This window comes from Neolamprologus multifasciatus, chromosome 15 (genome assembly GCF_963576455.1).
Source record: "Neolamprologus multifasciatus chromosome 15, fNeoMul1.2, whole genome shotgun sequence".
Taxonomy (NCBI): domain Eukaryota; kingdom Metazoa; phylum Chordata; class Actinopteri; order Cichliformes; family Cichlidae; genus Neolamprologus; species Neolamprologus multifasciatus.
The window spans coordinates 3192741-3204765 of NC_140453.1; the positions used below are offsets into that span (position 1 = coordinate 3192741).

At 42.0% G+C, this 12025-nt stretch overlaps 1 protein-coding gene across 5 annotated transcripts in view; it reads left to right on the top strand.

Moving 5' to 3' along the window:
* Positions 1 to 11958, top strand: part of ccdc85cb (coiled-coil domain containing 85C, b) — a 55544-nt gene extending 43586 nt beyond the window's left edge. For 2 of the 5 annotated variants that reach the window (XM_085132162.1, XM_085132164.1), the window contains 4 exons: positions 2322 to 2426; positions 6867 to 6959; positions 7390 to 7488; positions 9289 to 11958. In XM_085132162.1, the coding sequence (XP_084988288.1) occupies positions 2322 to 2426; positions 6867 to 6959; positions 7390 to 7488; positions 9289 to 9378 (387 nt within the window). In that variant the 3' untranslated portion in view covers positions 9379 to 11958. The remainder of the gene's footprint in view (positions 1 to 2321; positions 2427 to 6866; positions 6960 to 7389; positions 7489 to 9288) is intronic. The other 3 variants (XM_085132163.1, XM_085132165.1, XM_085132166.1) reach the window with 2 other exon arrangements.
* Positions 11959 to 12025: the final 67 nt, after the last annotated feature.

Consider the following 12025-nt stretch of genomic DNA (forward strand, 5'->3'; position numbering starts at 1 on the left):
AGGATCCCACAGTGGATATTAACATTAACAAGGGCCTACGCAGCCCAGGTGTAAACACAATTAGAAAAACAGGTGTGTGCACTCAGATGCACACACTCAGACATGCTCAGACACGCGCATCCTCCTCAGGCTTTCTCCCACTCAGCTCTCCCATTTCTTCCAGCTGTTACTTGTCTCTAGTCGAGCTCGCACACGAACTCCGGACGATGTTGGGATAATCTGGTCCAGACGTTGTCGGAAGTTCACTCTTGGTAAATACAGTTTGGTTTAGGTCAGGGTGAGTCAGGCATCTTGTAAACTTTGCATTTGGGAGCTTGCAACCCAAAGCACTTTTATCATTCAATGTCAGAAATTTGCGCCGTCGTTGAGAGAGGCTCAGACCTGTGGAGAAAATATCTTTTGTCAACTCACTACAGTGTGTGAAGCACTCATGCACTCCTCCTCAATCCACACTGACACTTTGTCATGAAATCGACAAGTGTAAGCACGTAATGATCTGGATATCAGACGATGCTCCGTCCCCTGAGTCACTGCAATAAGCCCCAAACTCTCAAACACTTAATGTTATGGCTGTCAGGCTTTGCATTCATGGCATAATTAGGTAACAATAATGATGGAAGAGCGACGTATTTAAGTTTAAAGACCAGGTCATTGATTTCAGATGCATATGCACCGGCATATGATGTACAGCGCAACTCTCTTACGGTGTAACTGTGATAAGGAAACTCCTCTTATTTCAGTCTAGCACGAGTTACTCTGATTTAACAGTTTCCATCCTGTATTTGATTAAATCACGGCTCTGGAGGAGCATCCCGCTGTCCTTCCTACCCTTTTGTCAGCGTGGCATCACCCCTGCCCCTCATAACTCAAACAGGAAATGATGCAAGACACCCACAGCATCTTCCCGTCAGCACCAAGAACATTGTGATGGATGGATAAGATGCAGGGCCCCTGAATTTTAGCCAGGAAGACTGCAGCGAGCCAACTGTCCTCAGCTGTCTGGCAAACAAATGGCTTTGCTGGTCTCAGCGGTCAAGGTCACGTCGGGTTGGGAAGTAAAGTTGGAGATGTGTGATGGTTAAATGAAAAGCTAGACTCGGGGAGAGGTCTGCATCGGTAAGCAAGCCTTCTTATTCAGGTGATCAACTATGCGTTTATGTCACCCCTCCTGATTTTGACATTTAAGGTTACCAGACACGAAGCTTATAGAGATGTCAAAAAAGATGCACTATTGAGGGCATGAATATGGAAACCGAAAGGATAGATCAAGAAGCGCCGGGGGGGGACTGGAAAAGGTTAGAGGAACATTACAAGGATACTGAGTTGGAGGAGAGAAGAAGAGCAGGAATATCAAAGGACGGGGAAGATGAGGGGAATGCTGATTGTGGCTTTGTGTGTGCGAGCGTGCACCTGAGTGCGTCACACACACACAAAGATAATACAAAGGCAGACAACACAGCACAATGTCCGGGCATTCATAGACACACACCCACAGCTCAACGGGTTATTTATAGCCGAGCGCTCCCAGGCATCACGTGTGTTCATGCACCGCGCCACGCACAGAGGGAACACTAGTGCGCGACACGAGAAATGTCACAAGGAACAGTGGCGTTTGCCGTGTCCCTGCCTGCAGAGCGAAGCTGGGCTGGTAACTGCCCCCCAGGAACCAGTGGTCTTTGGCTGCTAATGAGGACAAATATTAGGCATGTTGCCCCTATGTAGTGAACCTCAATGAAGGCAAAACGGGATACTTCCGCACACGAGCAATGGCGTGAGAGTGATGATGAGGAAAAGTGCCTTGTATGGTGAGGGAGACACAGCCAAAGACTAATAAACCCCCTTGGATGGAAATACCAACGGGCAAAACCTGGGTAGTAACAAAGATGCTGGCAGTTGTGCGTCTAGTGACACAGATGCAAGAAGAGCAAATTGATGTAAAATTGCTTCACAGGCAGTGTTTTCTCTGTTTATGTGCACAAAACTGGGCTAATCTCTATCAAATGTTGGTGATGGTACTTGCGAGTACCTCGGGATTTTGAGTATTTGAGTAAAAAGTGGCCGTTTTTATGTTAAAATATCTCTCATAGAGGCAAATACATTGATTTTGTCAACATTGTCAGAATGAATAAAGTCAAATTAGTGCCAAAGTGAACAAACTGACAGGATTCCCTGTGTGTTGGCACTCTGTCTTGGATTATTAACTTTGATTTATTAGCATGCAGTGAAGCCACTCTTTGGGTAATTTTAGGTAAAACTCACATTGAAGTCTTATTTTTCTTTTTTTTTCCTTTGGTGTTTGTTTTGTGACCGTTTGTGCCCAGCAGTGTAACCCAGGTGACCTTCGTGCCCTGAGGAAGGGAATGACTCTGTACCACTCAGAGTCCCAGCTGTCCTCACTGCCCCAGCGCCAGGAAGCCATGCACATGGTCAGTAATGAGAAGACTGACACACACGCACACATATGCAAACACACAAATTTTGAGAAGGCTAACCACCTATACTAAGATTCACACTGACACGCTTAGATGAATACCCGCTCACACTAACCGCTAAGACACTAGTCACAGCAATCAGTCAGCGCTATGACTGCTTATGCAGATGTGGTTACATAAAGAGACGGGGCTTAATTGCACACAGACATGCACATGCTTAATTGTAGGGAGCGCTATGCCAGTGCCTCCACGGCAAAATCAAGTCAAGTCAGCTCTAATTCACTTTACTTCTCACACTCCAATTAAACCTCCACAGGCAACCTCGCTCTCGCTTACACGTGACAGGAAGAAGAAAAAAGAGGGAGGGAGAAGAAAAGGAATGAAAGGAAATGGGGCATAAGGGGGATGATCCAGACAGAGTCTTAGACAGAAGAGAAACTAAGGCAGAGACCAGGATAGAAATTCAGCATAGTCAGCGCTCTTCCTCATATCCTGTCCCTGCTTTTTCTTCCTCCCTGGAGCTTGTTTGAACCAAATTCCACTATGAAAATAATAATCCTCTTCACTCCACCTTAACCCTGCCAATGTCTTCAGGAGGAGACGATTGGCAATTAAGCAAGGTCAGAGTCAGGCTATGCTGCTACTCATGAGACTAAATCTTCCTTGTGTTAAAAAATATATATAATTTTTGTTTAAATCACTGGATCATTTTGTAACACAGAGGTATATTGTGAATTGTAGGTTCCCCATATTTACAGTGTAGTTTTATATGAAATAAGGTCAAACTTTTGACGTGCTATGAATAAGACATTTAACAGGCACGTGTTGTGTAGTGAAAAACTATGCTGGATATAAAAATGTTGGATATATTTGATTAAATCGTCATGTAACTATATTTTTGCTTTAGCATCATGAATTTGGTATTAAAATAGAGTTTTATGTATTGTTAAATTAGAATTATTAGCAGCAGCGCTTCTTATTCATTGTTTCATTTATTCATCATTTCATTGTGTATTTAGTGGTGCGTCTTAAAAATTCAGTCCATACCAATTTTGGTGACGGTTAAATTATGTATGGGTGACGTACGCCGAACAAACGCAAGCGATGAACATAACATTGAGATGATTAAATGTACATAATATATCAGAAAAGAACATATTTATATTTATTACATCCCGATTTATATTACATCCATAAGAATTAGGATGTAATATAAATCGAAAAAATGTATAGATATTATGAAGTATGTGTGACAATATTTGTTCAAAGTTTGTTCTTAACTGTCGTTCTGTTAAGGAGGAGATAGTTTATGTATGTACACATCCAATGATCGTTATAGTAACATTTTCCTGCAAACTAGCTGCTACGCTTTGCTAACGTTTAGATCTAGATTATTATTTTATGCTTTATATTTATATTTAAATATTTCTAAGATTATATATGTTGCTCTTTAGATTGAACGACTTAACTCGAAATTTCGAGTTACTTTTCTCAAAATTTCGAGTTAATAACTCTAAATTTAGACTTAGCTCTGCCAATCAGTAATCTACATGGAATTCGCACTCAAAACCGGATCGCAACAAATTGGCGCTTTCGAGAGTACGTTTGGTGATAGTAACGCCATGTGATTCAGCTAATAACACAAAGATTTCATCATTTGTGAAGCCACGCTGAAAATTATCAGCAATTTGTGCATTCACGACTGGCTGTAATACTAGTAGCTTAGCTGTAGCATTTGTAGCTGAGGGCTTTAGCTTCCGGTTAACAAGGAAATTACATAATTCACGTAGATTACCGATTGGCAGCGGTAACTCGAAGTTTTGAGTTATTAACTCAAGATTTTGAGAAAAGTAAGTCAAAATTTGGAGTTATGGATCCTTTTTTTTTTTTTTTTTTTTTTTTTCCAGTGGCAGGAATGGGCTTCCATAAGTAACAATACAATGCAAGCTGTAAACTTCGATAATAAATACAATACATGAAGTGCTGTATTTCTCTCATACTCTATACTCTGTAAAAATAACTCTAAAATACACATATTTCTCTATATGCTTATATAAATATAAAAAGCTGTGAAACTCTTCTTCAGAGAGAGAAGAGAGGAAGTAAAGAGAGTGGCAAGCTAATAGCTGCTAGTTGTCAGTTAGCCTAGCTTAGCCTAGCTTAGCCTAGCTTAGTGATAAAGCGGTGAGAAATGGCTAGTCTGGAGCTATTTGACAGTAAAATAATCCACCACCATGACTGTAATATGTTCTTGTGGGTTTTTAAATTGTACAATAAAGGCAGATTTTTTTTATTTTATTTATTTATTTATTTTTAGCTTTGTCTGCTAATGGCTTTGTTTGTGACAAGCCCACAGAACAGCACTAACGTTGAGCTCTGTAGTTTGCCCAGTTCATGTTGGGGAGCAGGGAAAGAAGGCATAAAATCGAAGATGAGATGTGGGACTTCAGAATGACTTCAGTGAAGTGGACTCTTAGTTGTGTGTGTGTCCCTCCCAATCGATCAGCTCATCCTCTATATTCACTTCTTTGTCTTACTCAAAGTTTCAGGTCAGTGAGCGTACATGAGATTGTCAAATAGAAGACGCTCAACAGTCTGTGCTCATTTTCGTATGTTTAAACTTCAAACCATTGCTCCTGACAGTGTTTGTCCCCCTGCCCGCCTCCTGCTGCAATGACCCAAATCAGCCCTGTTAATGCAGGAGATGCTTACAGTGTTACGAGCAGTAAACACTGCCCCGAGCTATCTGTGTCCAAATCCTTTTCTTGACTGCACTACTCTTGGCAAATGCTTGCAGTAAATGTTTACATATTTCAAATATTAGAATATAACAAAAGGCTTAACGATGATTTATACATTCATACTTTCAGTCAGACCAAAGTCCACTTCACTGTATGGAAGCGCTGTTACCTTTTGTTGGTATAAAGAAGCAATCTTAACTCACTGGAAAATTGAAGCGCTTGTAAAGTATGGATAGGTCTTTGTGATGCACATACAGATAACTGGATATCATAAATGGCATAAATTTTAAAAACAACTCCATTTGTCTTTTGTATTATGTGTTTTTACACACAGAAAGTTTTTGCAAGCGTAATTTTTAGGTCAAACATGAGCGAGCAGCTGTTGCAACGAGCGAACTCGACTGTGTCTGTGGAATACTAAACAAAATGTTTCCCTCGGATGTCTGGATGAATTTGCGGTGTTGTTTAGCTGCTCTTTGATCAGACAGTTGCAGATTTAAAGAGAAACCTTGGAATCCACACAGGCAAAAACAAAAAGGGTGGGTAAATTTAATATACTAAATATGTGCAAAAAAGGGGGCTTGGACTGGCATCTGCACTGGATTACATCAAGTATCAAACCAGTCCAAGCTTTTCTGGTACTGTATGTAATTAAGTGGATGTCATAAATGGTTGTTTTGATGTAGTTACTAAACTACGACACTGCGTCAGTTCAAGTGCTGGCAAAATGTGCAAATGTACTCACATTCACTTTCATCCTATTTTTCTCGTGTCAGAGCTTGTCTGAGGATAACATCAAATTCTGCTTAAAAACATGGAAATGTGCCGTTAAGCTCTTTTTTTATTTTCTATAAATCTGCCACTTTGACCTTTTCTTGTCCAATGGTTTAAAGAATACTTTTCTTATTGGTTTGTATGGCCAAAAGCCTCTAGACATAAATCAGTGCTTCGTGCGGTTTATGTGATGTGAATAAACTGCTGGGCAGTTTCCACAAATCGGTCCTCTTGGGTGCAGTGGGATTATTATTTTATCTCCATGCTATCAGGTTACGTGGGATCATTCTGGCACCCAAATGGGGCCAGCGGGCATGGAGGGAGCTGACAGGCGCATCACTAGTGAGGAGAGAATTTAACCCAGGCTAACAGAGCCAGGGATCTGTGTCTAATGCAAGACCCCGATGCCAGGTTACAGTGAATGGGACCCATTGTGTATCCCAGCGATCTCTGTGTCCCTCAGACAGAGACCCACTGTCTGGAACTACCCGGGAGGGGGGTGGTGATGAGTCAAGCAAAGTCCCCCCCCCCAGTCTCTTTCCTGGCTGGCTGCTCCCATCACACCAGGTTAAATCACACTGTGCAGGTAGCAGACCAGAGGAGGGAGTGGAATACAAAAGAAACGGGGAAGAAAAACACCAGTGGAGGATTGGTGATTTGAGCTGGTATGAAGGGGGTGACCTTTTCAGTGCGACAGTACAGGAATACTCTCTTTTTAAATCTGAACAGATGCCCCCTGATGGGACGAGTGGGGCCTTTTTTTGGTATCTTGACTCAAATGAAGAGCTCTTTGCAGATGTCCTGGTGCAGGTTAACACCTGCATCTGTCACAGTTCTCCCGCTCCCTAACATCTTCTCAGTTGCCATTGTTATGTTATTGTTTCTTTCTCTCACTCTCTGTTTTTTTCTCTCCCCTTAGGGGACTGGACGCCTACCAACTAGCGAGTCCTCTCCAGCTACAGGCTATTTGTCCTGTGTCCAAAAGCCTGAGGCTGTGGTCCATGCCATGAAGGTAATATTAGTCAGGGAAATCAATCACAGGGTGTAATTGTTGGTAAACAGTGTTACAGCTTTTGCATTGATGCAGCTGTGATGCTATCATAGTGCTGTTCCTGGAGAATTTGCAGGGTGATGCCTGAAGGCTATTATGGCATAACTGCGACCAGCGTGACAGTTCAAATGTGGGAAAAACACATTTGTTGCTAATGTAATGTTACTTTCTTTTAAATGGTTAAAAGGGGGTAGCATTATATTAGCAGATAAAGTAGTACCAGACCATGCCTAGAAGTATTTAACCATGTTCAAGTGGGTCATGCTGGTAGCGCTATGGAAAAAAACAAGAACACATTGGCAGTTAGGCTGGGAGATAACAGCGTTGCCTAGTGTAGTTCTGTAAATACAGAAGGAAAATGAGACGTGTCCATCTCTGTGTCTGCCATCAGGTGCTGGAGGTCCACGAGAACTTGGATAAGCAGGTTCCTGAGGACTATGAGGATGATCTCAGCGAGAAAGAGAAGGCCATCGTGCGAGAGATGTGCAATGTAAGTGCACCTCCTGCTCCCACAGATGTACTCGTATCCCGGTCTTTATTCTAATTGTCTGTGTGTTGTCATGATTATTGGAGAGCCTGAGAGTGGGGGGCTAGGTGGGTGTCTGAGCTCTCACACAGGTCTGCAGAACCACTTAGCTAATCACACCACAGGTTTGTCACTGATGTAGTGCCAATAATATAGTGTAACAATGGAAAAAGGAGGAATTTTATAGTTGTAAATTCAGTCAGTCTGTTCATTAGCTTTTTAAATCCATTCTACTAGATTCAAATCAGGTCAGTTTTGAGCCTTTTTGCTAATGAGGAACTCGTTTGGACTCATTTGGTTTGGAATGACACAGCAGCACTCTTTCTTTCTTTCTATCCATCCCTCTGTCTCTCGTTTTGTGCCCCCCTTTTCCACTCCAAAGCCGAAAGCCCAAAGTATAGAGGCTCATAGTTGAGCTGTCAGAGCAATTAAACTGGTGCGGCAGGAAAAAGAGCACCACCCCCTCCTCCCTCCCAATAGCACTCCTCCACCTCACCCTTCTATTCTTCCACCTCTCATTTTCCCCTCATCTTTCTCTGTCTGTGCTGAAAAGGCCTTTCCCAGGATAAAAAGCTCTGCTGATTAGAGCGAGTACGAGAGTCGGGTTATCTGGGCCCTGCAGAGGTATGTGACAGGCCAGGAATGGGGAAGCACTACAATAGTACCTCTGTAACATCACCGGGGTCCCGCGGGGGCCCCTCTCACTCTCATAGAGAGATTTCAGCACCAGGGAGACGACACGGACTGAGATAGAGTCCCGTTCTTGTCTTTATGCTTTGATAGAAATGGAAAATAGGTGCAGTGCTTCATTGAAATGTTCAAACATATACAGTGTATAAGAGGCAATAAAACAGTTGGGATAACTCCAAAGAGCTTAAAAGTCAATATTCGATGTGTCCACCTTTATTCCTTAATAACTCTCTTAAGCAGCATTTCTTAAACTGGTGTTTGGGAATAGTTCTCCAGGCTTCCTGAAGGCCATTCATGGCTGCTTCAGTAATGTTGAGGAGGAAGGCCTGTCCATGACTGATACGGCTCCATTGTGTGCTTTTTCCATCCATGTACGCTTTTACTGCACTGGGATCGTTGTCATGCTGAAAAATGAAGCTGTTGCCAGTCAGACATTTTCCAGATGGTGCTACACGGTGGGTTAAAACCTCACTGTGCTTTTCTCCCTTTAAAATTCCATAAATCTCCAACACCACTGGCTGAAAGCTGCCCAAACCATGACAGAGCCTCCACCGTGTTTTACACATGGCTGTTGTCCCTCTCTCCTGACCTCGGCCCAACATACTGATGATGGTGTGAACCCAAACTTTCAAATTTTGGTTCATCACATCGATCAGACCTGATTTTTCGCACCCTGCCTTTCTTAAGAATGGGCCACCCCTTCTACTGAAGCCATTTCTGATCAGTAGACGTATCGACTGAAGAATGAGTCCAAAGAAAAACTTTGAAAGACCTTCAGAAAGGCTGGAGGACTGTTGCTCAAGACCACTTAAAAAAATTATGAGAAAATCCGGCTCCTTGAAAGCAAAATATAAAGAAGCTCGAGACTTCTGCACTGTACTGAAGCTCTACTGTAGCATGTGTGAGTGTGTGTGAGTGTGTGTAGTCTTCCCAGCTCAAAGCCAAACTGTGGGCATTTGAAGTTTTCCCTCTTGAAGAAGAAAGTCTTTTCTTTTCACTCTCTGTGTCTGCCCGTCTTTCTCCCGCTGTTCCTCTTCCTCGCTCAGCTCCTCTTCTCTCCTCTTCTGTTCGCAGGTGGTGTGGAGAAAACTGGGTGATGCAGCAGGATCAAAGCTGTCCGTCAGACAGCACCTCTCTGGTAACCAGTTCAAAGGCCCGCTGTAGCATATCAGCCCTAGAGAGAGACGGAGAGATATCAGGATCCACACTCACCTGAAACGCCACCTTCCCACCTGCACCTACACGGACCCGTCACGCCACCGTGCTCCCTCCTGCCGACAGCACCCGGCATTCCTCCGGCAAACGCTCTCGTTTTAGACTGGCTACAGAATGGACCTGTTAGTCTCGTTGTTCACGTGAACAGCGTCGCCTGTATACGTTTTTGGATCTCTGCGCTGACACGTTGACAGCCGGCAGCTAGTGTCACCAACCCGCCACTTTTCTGCATCGGTTTGGAGGCTTTCTCTTTTCTCTCTGTAAACAAACACACCCCGCTTTCGCTCCTTTAGCGCTTAGCTGAGCTGTAATAAGCTAGTGATGAGACGTGGTTTCGAGCACAGTTGACGGGGGTGGGGGGGCAGAAGTTGGCAACAGTGAGGCGATTAATACTAGTTTCTATAGAGAGAGACACCCCCATCCCCTCCCGAGCTCCTGTCACATGTATGACCCCGCCTCCCCACTTCCTCCAGCGGTCAATGAGTATAACTAGCATTAGCATTCTATAATGTTAGCCAAGTGAAACCCACTGTGACCTAGCGCCTTTTTGCTCGTAAGACAAGTCTATGGATAATAAAGTTTAGAAATCGCTGTTAACTCGTGTATATTATGTATAAAACCATAGCATTACTTCATTGTTTCTGTTGATTTGACTTTATTTTGTATTCTAGCGTGGCCATGTGATCAACAATTGAGTTTTAAAAAGCACACACACCTACATATACACACACAGACCTCAAACAGGGTTTGCTTTTGGTAATACACTATTTTTTTGTTATTGTCATTGTTATCATTATCATTCTTTTCCAGATGAATTGCTCTTACTCCTTCTCTCTGTAATGTTTGTTCAAATGTATCCGGGCCATTCTGAATCTGCCGTCTCGCTCTGTTTATTAAGGAACAGATAAATTTTCTTACTTTTGTGAAACGGGCTAAAAATTGTATGCTGTGTGCATGCTTGACAATCATTCTCTCAGGTTGGGAGGGCTACAGCTTTACCTTGTCCATCTGTGACTGTGCGCGCATGTGTGTGAGTGTGTTTAAGAGTGCGAGTCTGTGTGGGAGGAGACTGAATGATTGGAGCTGTAGCATCTGCCTGTGAATCCTCTTTTTTTGGGCCATTTAACCCTGGTTACAGCCCGATTGAAGGCTGATGAAGACATTTTCTGAATCCATCTGAAATAAAATGTAATTGCTATAACTAAAATATCCTGAACCTCCCCACTCAGTTTGATCTGCTCTGAAACTTTTTTATACAGTGGTTTGAAAAGGGCATGTTTGTCACAGTTGCAGGTTTCAGATCATCAAACAAATTTAAATATTAGATAAAGATAACACAAGTAAACACAAAATGCAGTTTCTAAATTAAGGTGTTTATTATTAATGGGGAAAAAATCCAAACCTGCATGGCCCTGTGTGCAAAAAGTGCTAACTTTTTTCTTTTTCTTTTTATGTGGTTAATTACAGGGGCGATTACTTTTTCACACAGGAATAGCTTTTCTCCCTTTTAAAAACAGTGTTTTATACTTACTCGGGCTGTTTTTGCCTAATATTAAAATGCGTTTGATGATCCAAAACATGTAAGTGTAACAAATATGCAAAACACTGGGAAATCAAGAAGGGGGCAAAGAGTTTAAACACAACACTGTATCTCTGACGATAAGGGCAGGGAAAGAAAAGTCACATAGATGGATATTAGACCGTTTCTCGCATCATGGATTCAGCAGGTGTGTTTATGCAATGCGTGTTTTATTGAAGTTATTTTTTCTTTTTTAGAATATGAGATAAGTCTTCCCTTTGATGTCTCCGTACCATAAAACACTAACATTTAAAACAAAAAATTTTTTTCTTGATGTCAGAATGAACAAATACTGTTTGTCGGTGTATTTATTGCCAGGTGTAACATAGTGAGATAGAGATGGGAGCGCAGTTGGTAACTGAACGGTCACGTTTTAAACTCATCAGACGGATTTCGTGTTATTAAAGTTGTCTGATGAGTTTGCCGAGTGACTCGACAGCTCAGGCTCTCCCATCTCTAGTGTTATTTGTTCCAAATTAGAACATTTCTGAGGCTACACGTTTGTCCACCTTGGTACTCTCAATTAAAGGGTTAAAATATATAGATATATATAATAATAATAATCAAAATCTGATTTTTTTTTAAAGTGTCCTTTTTCTAGGAACCGATTTGAAGCCATTATACAATTTTGAATACTTTATATATGGCAAATGATTTGAGACGTGCCACACTGTTTTCTTTATTGTGTTTTAATTTGGACCCAGCTGTATATTTGAAGAAAAAAAAAAAAAGCATCTGTAGTGTTTTTTTTTTCCTGCCTATATGCTAAAGCCACAATACAGAAACCTAGAATCTACAGTGTAAATGTCTATTCCTTTAGTAACTAGCATGACTGGAACCTCTTTTCGTGGTTTCACCAATAAAGGTGAATATTTCGCTGGTGAGACCGAAAACATGAAATAGTCCACTTTTAGAAACATTTGGAAGAAAATAAACAAGTTGCTTAATGATGTTGTGAACGGCTCTTTATTTAAGCATGCGCTACAATTTTTTTTTTTTTTTCATTAGCTGGGGTAG